General features: G+C 35.4%; 1 protein-coding gene across 4 annotated transcripts in view; it reads right to left on the bottom strand.

Annotated features, from left to right (window-relative positions):
* The window catches only part of FCHSD2 (FCH and double SH3 domains 2), a 302,796-nt gene that overhangs the window by 235,182 nt on the left and 45,162 nt on the right, over positions 1–22,452 (bottom strand). For 3 of the 4 annotated variants that reach the window (XM_047824065.1, XM_047824066.1, XM_047824067.1), the window contains one exon: positions 9,452–9,497. In XM_047824065.1, the coding sequence (XP_047680021.1) occupies positions 9,452–9,497 (46 nt within the window). Of the gene's footprint in view, positions 1–9,451; positions 9,498–22,452 lie in introns of those variants that run through there. The other variant, XM_047824068.1, reaches the window with a different exon arrangement.

The raw sequence follows: 22,452 nt of genomic DNA, 5'->3' as shown, positions 1-22,452 counted from the left end.
TCTGACCCTCCCCCGTTCATGCTCTGTCTCTCTCTGTCCCAAAAATAAATAAACGTTGGAAAAAAAAAAAAAAAAAAGAAAAGAAAAGACAAAAACCTATCATCGTTATTATAGATTCAATCAGGCTTGAAAAATGGTAGTATTAGTGATGTTGCATTCTAATCTATCCAAGTCACTAAGAGAAACTATAAAATCTTATTAGGCCCAACATCACCTACATAGTATTTCTGCTCATATTTAATGTAAAGCTAATCATGAAGGAAAGAAACAAAAAATCCCAAATATAAAAAATTCCAAATACAAAAAAGCATTTTATAATACAAATGACCAGACTTATCAAAGAGTTAATGTTATGAAAAACAAAAAAAGTGGAGGAAATATTCTAAATAAAATCAAGAAACATTATCTACCAAATGCAATGTGCAAACCTTAATTGGATCTTGGGAAAACTGCTTTTGACATTTCGAGAATAAATGAGGAAATCTGAATATAAACTACATATTTGATATTACAGAATTATTATTCATTATCTTTGATGTGATGATGACATTATATTTTGAAAAATGGTCTTGTTCTCAGAAGATGCAAAGTGAAATATGTAGAAGAGAAGGATGATGACTGAAACTTACTCTCAATCCAGCTTAGAAAAAAAATGTGTGCTGACATTAATATAGCAAAATGTTAGTAACTAGGTTAATACAGAGGCAATTAGAGATGCCTGGGTGGCTCAGTCAGTTAAAGGTCTGGCTCTTAGTTTCAACTCAGGTCATGATCTCATGGTTTTGTGAGTTCAACCCCTGCATCAGGCTCTGTGCTGACAGTGTGGAGCCTGCTTGAGATTCTTGGTCTCCTTCTCCCACTGTTCCTCCCCCACTCATGCTGTCTCTGTCTCTTTCAAAATAAATAAATAAACTTAAAAATATTGAGAGGCAATTAACATTATTCTTCAGTATATAATTCTTTCAACATTTCTGTAGATTTGCAGTTTCTCCAAACAAAAGATTAAAGGAAAATATCTTCATGATATTTCTATTCAATTTAGTAAAAAAATTCCAAAATCTAAAATCAGTTAACACAATGGAAATTTTTGTAACTCTCTTATGGCTTAAAGTAGTAACTGTTAACTGATTCTTGTTAGAAATACATTTTAGATAACTTGGGTTATAAAGCAAATTTCAATAAAGTCAACCCTACCGCATGGATTTATATTATAAAATCTGAATTATTGTTGTATTTTTAAAGACTTTAAAAAAATTTTTAAGACTTCAAGAGATAGTTGTTTAAAAATTCTGGCATAATAAAATAGTTAAGTAGTTGTTTTAATGAAACAGTAGATGTTCTCATAGTGGGAGAATGTTTACAGTGCTTCCCAAAGGCAAGAAGATCCTTCCATTACTTTATCTCATACTATTTCCCAGAGACGTAGGACTTGGGATATCTAATACTACATGTGCAAAGGCCCACAAATTTAATTCATCACCCTCTTTATACTAGGGAAATCCATTATTTAACAAAGCTAGGTTACAACAATTTACAGAGATTAGGAAAACTATCTAAGACAGTAAAACAATAAAGACCATCTTATACAGGTACACATAGACTGAGAAGCAGTTTCATACTCATTAGCATATCTGTGTAGCCTGAAAAGAATGGAAGGGAGAATGGTCATCATTTTCCTTTCAAAAATGAAGGAAGAAAAAAAAGTCAGGGAAGTAATTTTCCCAGTTCATTAATTTGATTTATTTCAGATAGAAAATTTCTTCCTTTGAATTAGTTTCCCATTTCTTGTCCATAAATTGAAAAATATGTAGCCAGTGGCTATAGCAATACATACAAATAAAGTATTTAGATATCTACTCCCATACAGCCCCCCCAAAATCAAGACAAAAGCCCAATATGAATATTATATATATATATAGTTATGAATATTTTATTTTGCAACATATTCCTCAGGTGATAAAAGAAAAAAGCCAGTAGGAGCATCCTTTCTTAATGTCCCCCCACCATTTCAACTTTTCTTCAAACAATGAAATCTCTACATAGCCTGAATAAAAAAGGGAGACAACTAATCAATTCTATTAAGATACATATTTTTTAGGGGCACCTGAATGGTTCAGATGGTTAAGCATCCAACTTCAGCTCAGGTCATGATCTCGCAGTTTGTGGGTTTGAGCCCTGCGTCAAGTTCTATCCTGACAGCTCAGAGCCTGGAGCCCACTTCAGATTCTGTGTCTCCCTCTCTCTTCCCTCCCTTGCTTGTGCTCGGTCTCTCTCTCTCTCTCTCAAAAACGAATTAACATTAAAAAAAATTTTTTTAAGATACGTATTTTTTTAGGGGCGCCTGGGTGGCTCAGTTGGTTAAGCATCCGACTTCGGCTCAGGTCATGATGTCGTGGTTTATGAATTTCAGCCCCGCATCAGGCTCTGTGTGCTGATAGCTCAGAGCCTGGAGGCTGCTTTGGATTCTGTGTCTCCTTCTCTCTTTGCCCCTCTTCTGCTCGCACTCTGTCTCTCTCTCTCAAAAACTAAAAAAACATTAAAAAAAATTTTTAAATAAAAAAAGATACATATTTTTTTAAGCATTTTAAGACCTCTGAAATCAGGGCATATCTAACCATTGACAACATGTCACAACTGCAGTCAGCATACATGAGCGAGCACAGGGGAAGAACAGAGAGACAAAGAGAGAAAGAATCCCAAGCACTTGGGGCTTGAACCCAAGAACCCCAAGATCATGACCTGAGCCAAAATCTAGAGTCAGATGCCCCCAAAAGCAAAGTTTTAAATCAACTACAGCTCTCATTCACAACTGGTAGAAGTGTAAATAACAATAATCACTTTAGAAAAGCATTTCAAAAAATCTTCCAAAGTTAAATACATATGACACAGCAAATCCACTCATTAGTTATATACCCAATAGACTACATTCAGTCACCAAAAGACACATACAAGAATGTTCACAGTTCACAGTGGCAAAATGATCACAGCCATGATAATGGCTATAATCAGAAAGATGGGTGCTTGGGTGGCTCAGTCATTTAAGCATCGGACACTTGATTTCAGCTCAGGTCATGATCTCACAGTTTGCAAGACTGAGCCCCAAGATAAGCTCTGCACTGATGGTATGGAGCCTGCTTGGGGTTCTCTCTCTCCCTCTTTCTGCCCCTCCCCTTCTCATTATCTCTCTTTCTCTCTCTCTCTCTCTCAAAATAAACAAACTTTAAAAAGAAAGACAATGAGAAGTATTGGCAAGAACATGGATGAATTAGAACCTTCATACACTGCTGGTGGTAGTGCAAATTATACAGCCAATATAGAAAACAGTTTGGCTATTTCTTTAAAAAGTTAAAAATAAGCTTACCAAAATGACCTGGCAATTCCAGTTCTAGGTATACACTCAAGAATATGAAAACATAGGTCCAATTAAAGATTACTATGTGAATGTCTATAGCAGCATTATACATAATAGCCCAAACTAGAAACAATCCGAGTACCTACCAATTAGTGAATGGATAAACAAATGTACTGTGTGTGTGTGTGTGTGTGTGTGTGTGTGTGTATCCCTACCATGGAATATTATTCACCAGTAAAAGGAATGAGTTACTGATACATGATAAAACATGTATGAACTTCAAAAACATCTGGAAAAAAAAATTTCCTAAGCGAAAGCCAGACAAGACTATTTTGCAGGAGTATATTTTTCTGAAATGTCCAGAAAAGGCAAATTTATAGAGCCATAAAGCTGACGGTTGCCTTGGGCAACAGAGATTGACTACAAACAAGTACAGAAAACTTGGATTCGCAGAAATATTCTAAAACTGAACTGTGCTCATGATTGCATAAATCTATAAATTTGCAAAAAAAATAACATTTAATTACAAATGGATGATTTTCTTTTTAATGTTTGTTTATTTTCAAGAGGGCACGTGGGCATTTTGGGGGGTGTACAGACAGACAGGGAGACACAGAATCTGAAGCAGGCTCCAGGCTCCAAGCTGTCAGCACAGAGCCCAACACAGGGCTCAAACTCACAAACTGCCAGATCACGACCTGAGCCGAACACCCAACCAACTGAGCCGCCCAGGTGCCCCACAAACAGATGATTTTCAATAATATATAAATTATGCCTCTCAGAAGTATTTTTAAAAAGTAACTAGCAAGGGACAGCAAGCAGGAAGCTATAAATGAAATGTTTGGTGATGTAGGTAATAGCTACGGCTGCGTTACAGCTAATAAGAATTCAGTGTTCTAATTCTTACTTTCATATATGCTTGAAAATTTTTCATAATGAAAAGTTTTCTTAAATAAGAAAACAAATAACTTTTTTTAAATTAGCAGATTTGAAAACTTCACCAAAAATGTACCAATATGTATTGCAAGTATGTACCAATAGCAAATAAATGCATGAAAATGATGCTTAACATTATTTTATGTAAATGCAAATTAGAACTACAATAAATATCACTATGAACCTATTACAACATCTGAAATTGAAAAGACTATATGCAGTGTTGGGGACGATGTAGAGCAACTGATAACTCTCATATACTGCTGATGGGAACATAAAATAGTACAATGTCTTTGGAAACAGTTTGGCAGTTATTTAAGAAAGACCCAGCCATTATACTCCAATGTATTTACCAAAGAAAAATGAAACAATTTCATACACAAAAATGTTCATAGTAGCTTTATTTCTAATATCTAAAAATAGAAACAACTCAAATATCCATCAAGAGGTGAATGCGTAGGGGCACCCGGGTGGCTCAGTCGCTTAAGGGTCTAACTCTTGACTTTGGCTCAGGTCATGATCTCATGGTTCCTGAGTTCAAGCCCTGTGTGGGGCTCCGTGCTGCTGGTGCAGAGCCTTCTTGGGACTCTCTCTCCCTCTCCCTTTTTCTCTGTACCTCCCACACACACATACACTTTCTCTCTTTCTCTCTCTCTCTCAAAAGAAATAAACTTAAAAAAAAAAAGTGATGGATAAACAAATTGTGGAAATCCATACAATACTACTCAGCAAAAAAGAGAAATGAACTACTGATACAACATAACTGAAATAATTATGCAATAATTGTAAATAATTATGCTGATGAAAGAAGCCAAACAAAAAAGAGTACATATAATTCTACTTATATGGAATTAAACTTCTAAAAAATGCAAACTCATCTATAGTGATAGAAAATAGATTAGAGATTGCCTGAGTAATAATGGGGGAAGATGACTACTGAAGAGTGAGTGAAAGGGAAGGATTATAATGAGACATTATAATCTTTTGGTAGCTATAGACATGTTCTTATCTTGATTGTGATGATAGTTTCACGTGGTATGTAATTCAATAAGGCTGTATAAGAAAACAGTATAGTGAATACTTGTGTAAGAATGAGGGCAGTAAAGGGGGAGCACAAGAGGGATTTTTGGGGTGGTGTTAATATTCTGTTCTTTTTTTTTTGAGAGAGCGAGCATGCGTGAGTGTGGGAAAGGGTCAGAGAGAGAGAGAGAGAGAGAGAGAGAGAGAGAGAATATCCCAAGCAGCCTCCACACCCAACACAGAGCAGGGCTTGATCCCACGACAGAATCATGACCTGAGCTGAAATCAAGAGTCAGACACTCAAATGACTAAGCCATCCAGGTTCTGTTTCTTGACCAGGGTACTGGCTATAGGGGTGTGTTCACTGAAAATTCATGGAGCTGTGCACTTAGGATCTACACATTTTTCTGTATGCATGTTATACATCAATTTTTAAATGGCTTATTAAAAATATGACATTATTATACATTCAACAGAATGTATACTTTTTGGGGCGCCTAGGTGGCTCAGTCGGTTAAGCATCCGACTTCAGCTGAGGTCATGACTGTGCGGTTCTTGAATTTGAGCCCCACGTCCGGCTCTGTGGCTCTGTGCTGACATTAAATAAACATTAAAAATTAAAAAGAATGTTACTTTTTAATTTCAGACAATACCAATTCTTGGCAAAGATGTGGAGCAACTGAAACTTTCATACATTGCTGCTAAGCATGTAAACTGGTACAATCGCTTTCGAAAACTAGCTATAACTACTTAAGTGCTAATATACATATATACCTGGTGACCCAGTATGTACCTAGTTCTACACCTAGGTATACCTAACAGATATGAATCTACATATCCAACATATATGAAGCTCAAAACTTAATGCTGAATGAAAGAAATCAGAAGAGTACATAGTACATGATATTATTTATTTAAATTCAAAAACAGTAAGAAATCCAAAGTAACAATTATTCTGATAAGAATCAGTATACTGGTTACCACTGGAAGGTAGGAGTAATAACTGCTTCTGGGACCCTGGTAATGTTCTACATCTTAATCTGAATAGTAGTTACAAGGCTGTGTTCACTTCATAAAAATTTATCAAACAGTATACTGAATATTTATCCATCTTACTGTATATATGTAATATTTCAATTTCTAAATCTTTAAGCAACATAGGGCTTGAACTCATGACCCCGAGATCAAGGGTTGCATGCTCTACAACTAAGGTAGCCAAGTACCCCATTTCCATTTTTAAGATCTACTCCCCCAAATTTCAACTCTATACTGAGCCAGAGAAGGAAAGAAAAAGAAATAATTTAAATAGTCCAGCTGTCCTCTATGACCACACCCTATCACCAATGAGAGTTATGTCCTCAGAGAGCAAATGCAAATAATAAGCCTGACATAATCAGTGTAAACTGGCAAAATCCACAGACAGAATGTCAGTCATTTCAGGGGTTTCTCTTCTATTGACAAGAAGTAAAAACACTGTTGAGGCGACTAAAAAAAGAGTGTAGAGATAGCTTTGTCTATATCCACAAGAAATGAATTGAAAAATTAACTGGAAAAACACTGAAGAGTAAGAACTGAGAAAAATCATCTGAAATGAAAATATGACAACTAACAAGAAGAATCAGCACCCTGACTCTCCATAAATGCTCAAATGTCCCAATCAGAGAGATACCGAAACACTTTAATTTCTGAATATTATTACATGAAATTTTGAACTATATATTATTAGGTGCCATATACCATTTATACATTATTATATAGAACTGTATAAACAAAACCAGGTAAAATTTACTTAAAAGACATTTAAAGAAAATTTTCAAGAATAAATTAGACTGCTTTCTAAACGCAATTCTACTTTACTATATAAATACATATATACACAAAAAGTACATACATCTACATATAAATATCATAAGTATGTTATAAACACACTTACAAACACACATAAAAACACATATATGCCCTTAATTGAACAAAAGATAGAAATCTAAATATATCACTTAGAGTGAGAAAAATAACAAAGCCACTAAAATAGTGCTGTATTACATTGGAAAGGGTAGGCCAAAAAGGAATGGCTTAGGAAGCTAATTTCTCATTTATTATAAGAAGTAATCCAGCAATAATGTCTAGAGTTGAAAAATCATGAATCAGTTATAAGCACATTATTTAAAGATATGGAAATGATCACCAGGAGAACCAAAACAGTTGTCTACCTTTAATCTTTTCTCCGAGGGTGGTGATTGCAATTGGGACAAAGGACTGCTGATTTTCATACAATTTAATGTACTGTCTTATATTTTTAACCATGAACCTATCCTACTTATTTTATTATTAAACTTTTAAATAATGTTACAGAAGAATAGATCACACAAAAATTTTCCACTTCATATAAATTTTAAGAACAGATCATATACTTTGATCCCAGGGGAAACATATCTGTAAAGGGCATGATAACTGTCCCTATTTCACAGGTTTATTGAGAGGATTAAACCAGATAACATAATGTAAAATAATCAGCAAAGTGCCTGGCACAAGGATTCAATAAATTTTACCCATCATTACTAATACTTCCTATATAAGCATAGAATAAGGTTCAACACTAATTACTAGAACTGATGCTAATTCATTATGTAAAACACCTGATTAATAACCACTCAATAACTAACAACTGAATTAATGAATCTATCTAGTTTTCAAGAAACAGATAATTATCTAAGACTATCAAATAAAACACAGTTACCTTGTTAACTACAATGAAATCAGAGTAAAAATTAAAATCAAAATCTGACAAAACACAAAAAAAATCATATCCCAATTTCACTATTTATAAGAATAACAAAAGCAGCCATAAGTAGTTATCCTTTACAGCATTTCCTTCTAATGCTTTCCTGTATTTTTAAATTTTGTTTCACATACAACTTTTATAATTTTGGGAGTGGGAGGAGATCGATTTTAGAATTCTATTCCACTAAGAAAGCAATTGCTTACAAGGGCCAAAATTTCCAAATCATGTCATACTATTTTTGTACAAGGAAAGGTAATTATTATTTCTTACATATCTATAAAATGATATATCAACATAATTTTTTCTTGGCACATTTAGTTATCTGGGAGCAAATAAGATTCTAATTAAAATAAAAGAATGAAAAGGGGTGCCTGGCTCAGTCGGTTGAGCGTCTGACTTCAGCTCAGGTCACGATCTCATAGTTCATGAGTTCAAGCCCTACATTGGGCTCTGTGCTGACAGCTCGGAGCCTGGAGCCTGCTTCATATTCTGTGTCTCCCTCTCTCTCTGCCCTTCCCCCATTCATGTGCTGTCTCTCTCAAAAATAAATAAACATTTTTTTTTAATTTAAATAAATAAATAAAAGAATGAAATGCTTAAATTTCCCTAGAAATAGAACGATGTCATCCATTCAAAGTACATCATTCTCTGTCAATAGGGACCTAAATAAATGCCCGACTGAACAAAATAAACCTTCCATAAGACTGCAAAGAATGGGATATGTAAGAGAATGAATATACAGCTGACGCTTGAACAATGCAGCAATTAGGGATGCCAACCCCCAATGTAGTCAAAAATTCCCATATAACTTTTGACTCCCTAAAAATTTAACCACTAATTGCTACTATTGACCAGAAGACTTACTGATAACATAAGCAGTCAATTAGCATATATTTTATGTTATATTATATACTGTATTTTTACAATAAAGTAAGCTAGAGAAAAGAAACTGTTATTAAGAAAACTATGAGGAAGAGAACATACATTTACAGTACTGTACATATATTTATCCAAAAAAAACCCACATATTGGTGGACAATCATAGTTCAAGCCCATGTTGTTCGAGAGTCACCTATATATACTTATAAAGTATATGCATTCTTATTTATATTTGTAAATACCTTACAACTGCTATAAATATTATCTTCTCTCCAAAAGTTCATAACCTTCATTGTAGTAAGGAGCAACTTAGCTCCTCATCTAAAGATTCAAATGGAGTAAAGAGAGAATCAAAGTGAGATAGTCAGAAATAAGAAGAAAAACAGGATGCAGGGATAACAAGTTTCTCTCTAATGAGTATATCTGCCTTTAAGCCAAAGAAGAGGTATACCTAGAATGGTCACCTCAATTTCCAAGCTTACCTGTGCATACTCTCTTTCAATAGCAGCCTTCTTCTGACTGAATGTCCTAAAAACACAAATAAAAATTCATTAGCAGAAGTATAACAATAATTTTATGTAAATTTATCAACACATCCTCAGACACTACCCAGTAAAAACTGTGTTCAGGGAAAGGACAATATTTTATTCATCTTATGTTCTAGGAACACTGCTGACAAAAGGCTCTGGACTCAGAAAAACTACATTCAAATTCTGGCTCTACCACTTAGTAGCCCTATGATCTTGGTCAAGTCACTTGACTTCTCTGTGCCTCAAAATGGGGATAGTTATAACAGTACCCATGTCAAATGATAGAGTAAAATTTAGTTATTTAAAATATATTAAGTGCTTGGGGCGCCTGGGTGGCTCAGTCGGTTGAGCACCCAATTCTGGTTTTTGGCTCACAGTTCATGAGTTCAAGCCCCACATTAGGCTCTGCGCTCACAGTGCAGAGCCTACTTGGGATTCTCTCTCTCTGTCTCTCTCTCTCTCCCCCTCTCCCTGCCCTCTCCCTCCCACTCTCTCTCTCTCAAAAATAAATTAAAAAAAATATATATATATATATATATACATATATATATGTATGTATATACGTTATCTTCTCACCTATCATAAATACCCAGGCAGAAGAAACTAAAATGAACTAGCTTATACTTTCATCATTAAAAAATCTGAAAACTGGGGCACTTCGGTGGCTTAGTCGGTTAAGTGTCTGACTCTTGATTTCAGCTCAGGTTAGTAATCCCAGGGTCGTGGGACTGAGCCTTGCATCAGGCTCTGCCCTGGGAGTGAGGCTCTCCCCACCTGTGCTCACTCACTCTCAAAAAAAAAAAAAAAAAAAAAAAAATCTGAAAACTTACCCATATTTTGAAGGAGGTAGTATTTTCTAATATTTCACAAAACATGAAAGCAAACATTTAAGCTATTTATTCAGTAGTAGTATTCATTTAGCATTCAGTGTTTATTTATTTAGCTTGAAAGCCTAAATGTAACTCATCTTAAAGTAAGGATGTTCAAGTGAAGTCTCCAAGAAAATGGGAACTCTTATTCTGAATGTGCGTATCAATTAATTTTAAAATTCTCGGTGGATTTTGAACTGTTATGAAACAATTACATGTCTGCTAAGTAATTTTCTGTTCTAAAGAAAGAAAACAAATCCAAGTTGACAACTATTCAAAATCAACATCATTAATATTAGAAACCTATTTGTTATAATTCACAGTATCAAGAGAGAACAAAAAAATCTTCTCATAATCTCCATAGAAGATGAAAAGGCATTTGTTAAAATTCAACATCAGTTTCTCATAAACATCTTTAAAAATATTAATGGATGCTATAATTAAACAGATGGACAAGAACAAGCGATGGCAAAGACGTAGAGAAATTAGAACTCTCATACAATGCTGGTAGGAATATAAAATGATGCAGCTGCTTTAGAAAATCATAGTGTAGGAGTTCCTCAAAAGGTTAAACATAGAGTTACCATATTGACCCAGCAGTTCTATTCCTAGGTACATACCCAAGAAAACTTGTCTATATAAAAACTTGTAAACAAATGTTCATAGCAACATTATTCATAATAGCCAGAAAGTGGAATCAACCCAAAAGTCCATTAACTGGTGAACAGATAAATAAGATGTGCTATATCATATGATAGAATATTATTCAAAAAAGGAATGAAATACTGATACATGATACAGTATGGATGAACCTGGAAAACACTATGCTAAGAAGCCACATAAAAGGACACATATTACATGATTTCATTTATACAGAATGTCCCAGAATAAGCAAGCCTACAGAGACATAAAGTAGATTAGTGGTTGCCAAAGGTTGGAGAGTTGAGATAAGTTTGCCATATTTCAAAAGCATTTTTCTTTTACCTAAATAGGTTGATTATAAAGTTCACATGGAAAAAATGAACACTTAAGAACAGTTATTAAGATTCTGAGAAAGAGAATTTCAAAAGACCTACCTTCACCACATAATAAAAAGTAATTTAATAAGGTGGCAATAATTAAGATCGCTTAGTAATGGAACATGAATAAACAGAAAGATAATGAAACAGAAGTCAGAAATGCACCTAAATACACAAAAATTTAGTAACTGAAAAAGAAGACATTTTGATTCAAAGGAGAAAACATGGATTACTTAGTAAATTCTACTGCGTCAACTTTACAAGAAGACGCAATGTTAAGTAAACAGAAAAGTTACAGATTAATGTATATATAGTATACTATCTTTTTACATGAAAATGTTTACCCATATATGCTGTATTGTAATTACAATACTACTCCATTACAACACAGATGGTCCCCAACTTGCAATGGTTCGACTTACAATTTTTCAACTTTACAATGGTGCAAAAGTGATATGCATTCAGTAGAAACCGAACTTCAAATTTTAAATTTTGATCTTTTCCTGGGCCAGCACAAAACTCTCCACTGTTGTGCAAGGCAGCATCAGTGCGCCCCAGCTCCCAGTCAGCCACACAATCACAATGGTAAACACCTTACTTATAACCAACCATTCTATACCCATACAACAATTCTGGTTTTCGCTTTCAATACAGTAGTCAATAAATTACATGAGATTGTCAACACTTTGTTATAAAATAGGCTTTGCGTTAAATTATTTTGCCCAACTGTATGCTAATCTAAGTGTTCTGAGCACGTTTAAGGTAGGCTAGGCTAAGCTATGATGTTTTGTAGGTTAGGTATACAAAATGCATTTTTGACCTAATGTCATTATTTTCAACTTTCAATGAGTTTATCAAAACATAACCCCACTGTAAGTCAAGGAAGATCTGTAGTCCCTTAAATGAAAAACTATTCTGTGGAAAAATGCCTACTGTGGTTCCCTAGGAAATCACTGTGATAGAATTCTCTGAAATATTAACAAGAAACTGACTTGACAATGGCTCCATATGAAGAAAGGAACTGGACCTTTTACTGCATTGTTTGTGTTATTTGAATTCATACCATGTGGATGTGTATATATTTTTGAGGTGAAATTTATATGACATACAACTAATAATTTTAAAAAATGTTTTTAACATTTATTTATTTTTGAGAGACAAAGAGAGACTGAGCATGAGCTAGAAAGGGGCAGAGAGAGAGAGGGAGACACAGAATCAGAAGCAGGCTCCAGGCTCCAAGCTGTCAGAACAGAGCCCGATGCAGGGCTCCAACTCACCAACCACGAGATCATAACCGAATGAGCCACCCAGGCACCCCACAATTAACCAGTTTAAAGTGTTCAGTTAAAAAAATAAATAAATAAAAGAAAATAAAGTAAATAAAAATAAAAATTAAATACATAAATAAATAATAAAGTGTTCAGTTCAACAGCATTTCATGTGTTCACAGTATGCAACTACCACCTCTACCCACTTTCAAAAACTTTTCATTACTCCAGAACACTCCATATTCATTAAGTAATCACTCTCTCCATTCCTCTTCCTTTTATCCCTGGCAAAAAGTAATATATTTTTCTGCCTCTATTACATATTTGCCTATTCTGGAGATTTCATATAAAAGGAATCATACATGACCCTTTGACTGACTTCTTTCACTTAGTATGTTTCCAAGGTCCAAGTTGTGGAAGGTATCAATACTCCATTGTCCTTTGTGACTGAATTATTATTCCACTCCACTGTAAAAATACAATTATTATTATACTCCACTGTATGGATATACTACAATTTGTTTATTCATTTATCTACTGATGAATTGGGTTGTTTCATATCTTACCTATTATAAATAATGTTGCTATAAACAACATATATAAAGTAAGAATAAATCCCTGTAATAGTTATTTCTCTAATAAAATCCAATATTCTAAATAATTTTTCTAAAACAAATCTGATCAAGCTACTCTCCTACTAATATTCCTAAAAAAGCTCCTCATCACTCCCAGAGTAAAAAGCTAAATTCCCTTAAGGTTGTATGTGACTTTATCTCTGTAAACTCCCCCATTCACATCTCAGACCCCAGCTAAAGTTCTTAAAAGGACCAGTAGGCTCATGCTCGTAGTCTAGCAAATGTACTCCTTTTTACTTGGAATTCCCTTCCCCCATTATTTGGCTTAATTCTTCCTCCTCCTTCAAAACTTAGCTTAAGCATAACCTCTAAAAAGTCTTCCTGAATTCCACTTGTGATTTGGATACCCTTTCTCTAAGGTCCTCCAGCATGTTGTAACAAAGCACCTGCTTCAAGTATTTTAATTGTGAATTGACTAGAGTTCCCTGAGAGCAAGGAGTGTGTTTTGTATTTATATGTGTAGCACAGTGCCTGAAAGCTAAAGAAGTTTATTCAGTAAATGTTTGCTGAATGAATGGATAGAAACTAAATAATCAGGTTTCAGGCTCTTCATGAGTATGGAATTAAATAGCTCAGTAGAACCAAGATCACAATCTATATCCATATGGACCAGTTAAGTTTCTCAACCTTGGACAGACTGTATCAGAAAACCTAACTATTTTGTGTACATGAGCTTTAAAAAACAAGGAGGGTATATGAATGTGCAGTAAAGGATTAACCTTACCCCAAGAGAGTTCTGGCCTTTGCCCTTGACTTCTGGGGAATGATCTCTAAACCTATGGAATGTCATGTCTGATAACAGTGTTTTTGTTTACCTGGGGACCTTAGGCCATGCATAGTCTATGATAGCAATGTGATTTATTGAGAGTGGTGTGGAGGGGGAGGGGGGTTCCTAACACATGGTTATCAGTTCAACCTCTGAAGAAGCTGGAAACTAATAAGGTCAGCCACATGGGCAGTTAATCATATCATGGTGACCAAATATACCTCTTCTCTTGGCTGATTATAAGGTAATATCCTTTCACTATAAAACACACACACACACACACACACACACACACACACACACACACACACCATACACACACTTCAGTAAACTTTCAACACACACTTCAGTAAACTTTCAATGAGTTCTGTGAGTCCTTCTATTGAATTATCAAATCTAAGGGTGGTCCTGGGGCTCCCTGATCTTGCAAATCATGTCAGAAGTGAGGGTAAACTTTGAGACCTCCAAACTTGCAGTTGGTGTCAAAAGTGAGAGTTGTCTTGGGGACTCCCTAACTCAATAATTCATCACCAGGATAAGCAGAACACCTAAGAATGTTCAAATTATTAATGGTGGTAGTGGAAATGGGATATGAATAACCATAATGATAAATGTTAAAAATACAGATAAACACACACACCAGATGGCTAAAACTTTAAAGACTGATAACTATAAATATCAATGGGATGATAGAGCTATAAAACTCTAGTATGTTGGTGGTGGGAATGTAAAATAATACAACCACTTTGGGAAAAAATATGGTTTTTATTATATAATTAAGCACACATCTATCTTGACACAGCAATTCTAATAGTGGGCATTTACCAAGAGAGATGAAAATACACATCCCTAAAAACACTCAACAAAAATATCTATAGCACCTTTATTCATAAACAGACAAAAACAGGAAGTAGTCCAGGTGTCTATCACTGGCATAATAGATCAACAGTGATATATACTCAAAATATATAAAGAACTTTTAAAACTCAATACCCAAAAAATGAATAATCCAATTAAAAACAGGCAGACAACATGAATAGACATCTTTCCAAAGAAGACATACAGATGGTCAGCAGACACATGAAATTATGCCCAACACCACTGATCATCAGGAAAATACAAATCAAAACTACAATGAGAGATCACCACCTCACACCTGTCAAAATAGCTAAAATCAACAACAAAAGAAACAACAGATGTTGGTGAGGATGTGGAGACAGGGGAACCCTCTTGCACCGTTGGTGGGAACACAAACTGGTGCAGCCACTCTGGAAAACAGTATGGAGGTTCCTCAAAAGTTAAAAAAGGAGTGCCCAGCTCAGTTGGTTAAGCGTTGGACTCTCGATATCGGCTCAGATTGTGATCTCACACTCGTGAGATAGAGCCCTCCGTTGGGCTCTGTGCTGAGCGTGGATCCTGCTTGGGATTATCTCTTCCCCTTTCTCTCTCTGCCCCTCCCCTGCTTATGCACACATGCGTGCTCACTCTCTTTCTCTCTCTCAAAATAAATAAATAAACTTTTTTAAAAAGTTAAAAATAGAACTACCCTACAATCCGGCAATCGCACTACTGTTTTATCCAAAGAATATAAAAATACTAATTCAGAGATACAAGCACCCCAATGTTTACAGGAGCATTATCCACAATAGCCAAACTATGGAAGCAGCCCAAATGCCCATCAACTGATGATAAAGAAGATGTGATACATATATATTCATAATGGAATATAACTCAGCAATAAAAAATGAAATCTTGCCATTTGCAGGGACATGGATGGAGCTAGAGAGTATTATGCTCAGTGAAAATAAGTCAGAGAAAGATAAATACTGTATGATCTCACTCATCTGTAGATTTAAGAAACAAGGCAAATAAGCAAAGGCAAAAAAAAAAAAAGAGGCAAACCAAGAAACAGACTCTACCCTATAGAGAACAAACTGATGGTTGTCAGAGGGGATGTGGGTGGGGGAATGGGTAAAATAAGTGAGGGAGATGAAGAAGTACCCTTGTTGTGAGGAGCACAGGGTGTTATATGGAAGTGTTAAATCACTGTATTGAACACTTGAAACTAGTATTACATTGTATCTTTAACTGGAATTTAAATAAAAACTTTTTTTAAAGGTTTTTTAAAATGGTGATATATTCTTTTTTTTTTTTTAAGGTTTTCATTCATTTTTTAGAGACAGAGACAAAGACAGAGACGGAGCACGAGTTGGGGAGGGGTAGAGAGCGAGGCAGACAGAATCCGAAGCAGGCTCCAGGCTCTGAGCTGTCAGCACACAGCCCGATGCAGGGCTCGAACCCACAAGCTGTGAGATCACGACCTGAGCCGAAGTCGGATGCTCAACCAACTGAGCCACCCAGGTGCCCCTAAATGGTAATATATGCTTAAAATAGAAAAAAAAAAAAATGAGTATTAAATATGCATGGACTAAAAAAACAAAAAACAAAAACAAATGAACTATAACTACCACATTTTACTACTCTGAGTTAGTTCACCTCTGTTATTTTATAAATAATACTTTAAATAGAACTAATATTAGGATATAAAAAATAATTTTTTAACATGGACAGCAAGCTGGGGTAAGGGAATTAGTGCTTATATTATTAGCATATTGATAATTCTTTAATTAAAAAAAAAACCTTTATAATTTTGTTCTGGAATACAATGGCTGTTTTTAGGGGTATTATTACAGCAAATATGGCAATAACATTAAAATGATGACATGAAACACAAAAAACTTTTTTTTAAACAAAGCAAGTAGAATAAAGAACTGAAACTATAAAAGTCTGGCACAGAGGAAATTACTTGGCTCCTAATAAAAATAGTCACCAACATTCATCAAGTATCTTCTGAATTTCAGGTATTCTGCTAAAGAGGCATTGGAAATAAAAAGATGAATAAGACATAGACTCTCTTCTCAAGGGATCCATTAAGACAAGGTATAAATGGATGATGCCAAGATCCACAAATGCTATCGTCATAAAATGAAAAGCAGAAAGTGTTCTTATTTCTTATTAATTAGGCAGGCAACCTTGGGCAAGTTAATTTTCCTGACTGTGCTTCAGTGTCCTATTGGTTAAATGGGAATAAAAAGAACACCTACCTCACAGGATTATTATGAAGATGAAATGTACATATTTGTAAAGCACTTAGAACAGACTTGGCACATACTAAATGTTAGACAAGTCTTTGTTAAATAAGTGCAAATACATTCCACAGCTTAGAATTATCAAATTTAATCCAGTTTAAATATTTTGACTAAATGAATATGCACAGCACTAACAAAAAATACATTTTAAGCAACTCTGGTCTTCATGACAGAGCAAAGTGAAAATCTTCTTACTCCTCCCAGAAGTTACTCAAAAGCAATAAGAGAATAAAAAACATACATGCAAACATGATCTCCAATAAAACTAGGAAACATATGAAATATAAGTGAAAGATAAGCCAAAAGAGAGACAAACTGGAGAAGGAGGGTGAATATAAGGCACAAGGCTCCAAAACTCAAGGGGGGAGGTGTCTACATTTCTTCAAGTATACTTCCTGAGGTATAAAATTTAAACCACATTTGCAACAACGAAAACAGGGGACGTGGACTGGGGAAAGAGCTTTGTTGTTCACAGTTTGAAGAAGTAGAGGAGACAGTACTAAATTAGGAATCACGTAAACAAGCTACACTAGCAGAAATTAGGTTGCTGGTGTGGCAAAAAGATAGTGAGACAGCCTGCACTACCAACGGTCCAATCTTCTCTGGTAAAGGAGAAATAAAATAAATTAATACACACAAACCTGGTTGTAAAGAAAATTACTGTAGATTCGGAAGACTGTAGCTACCCTGAGATACCTACAAAAAGTAGTACGGGGAAAACCCCCTTCATTCAAAAAATAAATAACCCAAATGTAAATTTTAAAAAAGGAAAAACAGTAGCCAAAGGACACTCATGAGAAAAATGCTGCCATCAAGCAAATGAAATATGTAATCAATATTTCAAATGAACTTTTAAAACTTAAGTAATAATTTTAAAAACTAATAAAGAAATACCACTTTCAGATCAAATTACAATGTTCAAATGCCAAGAGAAGAGCAGTGAAGAAAGTGGGGATTCCCTCTTGTTCCTGAAGTTAGGGGGAAAGATGTGTCTTTTGCCACTGAGTACAGCTGACCCTTACACAATACAAGCAGTCAAAAATCCATGTATGGCTTTTGACTCCCCAAAACCTTAACTATGCATAGCCTACTGGTGACTGTAAGCCTTACCAATAACAAACAATTAACACATTTGTATGTTATATTATATACTGTATTCTCACCATAAACTAAGCTACATAAAAGAAAATGTTATTAAGAAAATCATAAGGAAGAGAAAATAAATTTATAGTACTGTACTGTATTTATCAAAAAAATTTGGACCCACATGGTTCAAACCCATGTTGTTCAAGGGTCAACTGTATAATGAATGTTACTGTGGGTTTTTCTATGAGCCCTTTATCATATTAAGGAAGTTTCCGGGGCACCTGGTGGCTCAGTCAGTTAAGCATCTGACTCTTGGTTTCAGTTCTAGTCATGGTGTCATGGTTTGCTAGATCAAGCCCCATGCTGGGCTCCAAGTTGACAGCTCGGAGCCTGCTTGAGATTCTCCTTCTCCCTTTCTCTCTACCGCTCCCTCCTTCTCTCTCAAAATAAATATTTTTTTAAAAGGAAGTTTCCTTTTATTCCTAGTTTACTAAGTGTTTTTTAATATATTTGTCTAAATTTTTTGAGTATAACTGACACAGGATGCTACATGTGTTTATATGTGTTACAATATTTCAGGTATATAACAGTAATCCAACTTCTCTTTAAGTTATGCTATGATCATCACAAGTGTAGCTACCATCTGTTACCACACAGTGCTCTTACAATATCATTGACTATATTTTCTATGCTGTGCCTTTAGTTTACTGAGCAGTTTTAACATGAAAAGGTGCTGGATTTTGTCAAATGCTTTTCCTGTCTCTATTGACATGATTATATGGTTTTGTCCTTTGTTCTATTTGTATGGTGTATTTCATTCATTGATTTTCTTATATTGAACTTTTACATTCCTGGGATGAATCTCACTCTGTCAAAGTGTATAATCCTGTAAATGTGTTGTTTTTTGAGAATTTTTCCATCAATGTTCATAAGGGATACTGATCTGTAGTTTTCTTGTGATATCTTTGTGTGACTTTCATATCAGAATAATGAGGACCTCATAGAATGTGAGTGTTCCCTTCTCTTCTTTTTTTTTGGTGGGGGGGGGGTTGGGGGGAGTGTTTGAGGACTGGTGTTAATTCTTCTTTAACTGTTTAGTAAAGTCCACCTATGAAGATGTCTACCCCTAGACTTTTTGTTGGAAGGTTTTTAATTACTGATTCAATTTCATTATTTGTAAAAGGTCTGTTGAGAATTTCTATTCTTTTCTTGAATCAGTTTTGGTAATTTGTGTGTTTCTAGGAATTTGTCCTTTTCATCTAGGTTATCCAATTTGTTGGCATACAACTGCTCATAGTCCTCTTATAATACTTTTTATTTTAATGGTAGAATAAAGAGTAATGCCCCCATTTTCATTTCTCATTTTAGCTATTTGCATCTTCTCTCTTTTTTCCTAGACTAGTTAAAGATTTGCCTATTGTTGAGCTCTTCAAAGAATCGACTTTGGTTTCATTCATTCTCTCTACTGTCTTTCTATCCTCTATTTCATTTATCTCTGATCTAATCTTTATTATTTTCTCCCTTTTTTTGGTTTTGGATTTGGTTTGCTATTTACTAGTTTCTTGGGTGTAAAGTTAGGTTGATCTGAGATCTTTATTTTTAATGTAGGTGTTCAGAGCTACTAATTTCCCAGAGTAGCTTCACTGCATACTGTAAGTTTTGGTATATTGTGTTTTTGTTTTCATTCCCGTCAAAGTATTTTCTAATTTTCCCAGTAATTTCTTTTGACCCACTAATTATTTAAGAATATGTAGTTCTGGGACGCCTGAGTAGCTCAGTCAGTTAAGCATCCTACTTCAGCTCAGGTCATGATCTTGTGGTTCACAAGTTCAAGCCCCACATTGTTGTTCAACAAGGATGCCAACAAGGATGCCACAACCATTAAAAGGAGAAAGAACAGTCTTTTCAACAAATAGTGCTACAAGTGAATTTCCATATACAAAAGAATGAAATTGGACCCCTATCTCATTCCAAATGTAAAGTTTAACTCAAAGTGGACCAAAGATTCAATGTAATAGCTAAAACTATAGAATTCTTTTTTTTTTTTTTTTTTTTCAACGTTTATTTATTTTTGGGACAGAGAGAGACAGAGCATGAACAGGGGAGGGGCAGAGAGAGAGGGAGACACAGAATCGGAAACAGGCTCCAGGCTCTGAACCATCAGCCCAGAGCCCGACGCGGGGCTCGAACTCACGGACCGCGAGATCGTGACCTGGCTGAAGTCGGACGCTTAACCGACTGCGCCACCCAGGCGCCCCATAGAATTCTTAAAAGTAAGTATAGGAGTAAATCTTCAAGATCTCCAATTTGGCAATAGATTCTTTTTTTTTTTTTTTTTAACGTTTTTTATTTATTTTTGAGACAGGGAGAGACAGAGCATGAACAGGGTAGGGTCAGAAAGAGGGAGACACAGAATCTGAAACAGGCTCCAGGCTCTGAGCTGTCAGCCCAGAGCCCGACGCGGGGCTCGAACTCACGGACCGCGAGATCATGACCTGAACCGAAGTCGGCCGCTTAACCGACTGAGCCACCCAGGTGCCACAAGGCAATAGATTCTTAAATGGAACACCAAAAGCATATCAAGAAAAGAAAAAAAAAAGTAAAACAACTTCATCAAAATTAAAAATATGCATCAAAGGACATTATCAGGGCAACTGGGTGGCTCAGTCGGTTAAGCGTCTGCCTCTGGCTCAGGTCATGATCTCAGTTTGTGGGTTCGAGCCCCGCATTGGGCTCTGGACTGACAGCTCAGAGCCTGGAGCCTGCTTCAGATTCTGTGTCTCTTCTCTCTCCCTTTGCCCCTCCACAGATCATGCTCTGTCTCTCTCTCTCTCTCAAAAATGAATAAATGTTAAAAAAGTTAAAAAAAAAAAAAAAGACATTATCAAGGATATGAAAAGAAGGGTTGCCTGGCTGGCTCAGTCAGTAGAGCATGTGACTCTTGATCTTGGGATTGTGAGTTCGAGCCCCACATTTGATGTAGAGATTACTTTTAAAAAAACAAAAGGAAAGAATATGAAAGGGAAGGAAGGAAAGAAAATGAAAAGACAATAGAATAGGAAAATTATTTGCAAATCATGTATCTAAGGGCTTAATATCCAGAATACATAAAGAACTCTTAAAAATCTATAGCAAAGAGACCAATGGCCCAATTTTAAAAAGGCAAAAGCAGGGGATTCTGGGTGGCTCAGTCAGTTGGTGTCTTACTCTTGATTTCAGCTCAGGTCATGGTCTTGCGGTTTATGGGATGGGATCAAGCCCCACGTCAGGCTCCGAGCTGACAGCACAGAGACTGCTTGGGATTCTCTCTCTCCCTCTCACTCTGCCCCTTCCCCTCCTCATGCTCTCTCTCTCAAGATAAATAAAACTTTTTTAAAAATTTAAGTTAAATTAAAAAGGCAAAAGTATTAAATATACATTTTTCTACAGAAAATATACAAACGGTCAATAAGCACATGAAAGCACATGAAAAGATGTTCAACATCCATTAGTCACTAGGAAAACGCAAATCAAAACCACCGCAAGTTATCACTTCGGACCAACTGGAATGGTTATACACAAAAGCAAAAGAACAAATACTGGCCAGGATGTGGAGAAGTAAGAACCTTCATACATTGCTGATGAGAATGTAAACCAGTACAGCTTCTAGAAAACAACTTGACACATCCTCAAAAAAAGTAAACACAGAATTACTATGTGATGTAACAATTCCACTCCTCAGCATACATACTCACAAGAAGTGAAAAATTAAAACAAAAGCTTATAGACCAAAGTTCATGGCAGTGTTATCCATAATAGCCAAAAAGTGGAAATAACCCAAATGCCCATCAACAGATCAATGAATATGCAAAATGTGGTATATCCATAAAATGAAATTTTATTTAGCTATAGAGAGTAATAAATACTGATACATATTACAACATGGATGAACCTCAAAAAATACTTGGTAAGTGAAAGAAGCCAGCCACAAAAGGCCACTGTATTTATAGGTTCTCCAGAGAAATAGAACCAAGATGATGTGTATATGTATAAAAAGATATTTATTTTAAGGTACTGGCTCACATGATTATGGAGGTTGGCAAATCTAAAATCTGCAGGGTAGGATAATAGGCTGGAGACCCAGAGAAAAGCCAATGTTGCCATTTAAGTCAAAGGTCATCA

This window comes from Prionailurus viverrinus, chromosome D1 (genome assembly GCF_022837055.1).
Source record: "Prionailurus viverrinus isolate Anna chromosome D1, UM_Priviv_1.0, whole genome shotgun sequence".
NCBI lineage: Eukaryota > Metazoa > Chordata > Mammalia > Carnivora > Felidae > Prionailurus > Prionailurus viverrinus.
Note: the sequence above shows the minus strand (reverse complement) of the source record. Positions and strands in the feature narration are given on the sequence as shown.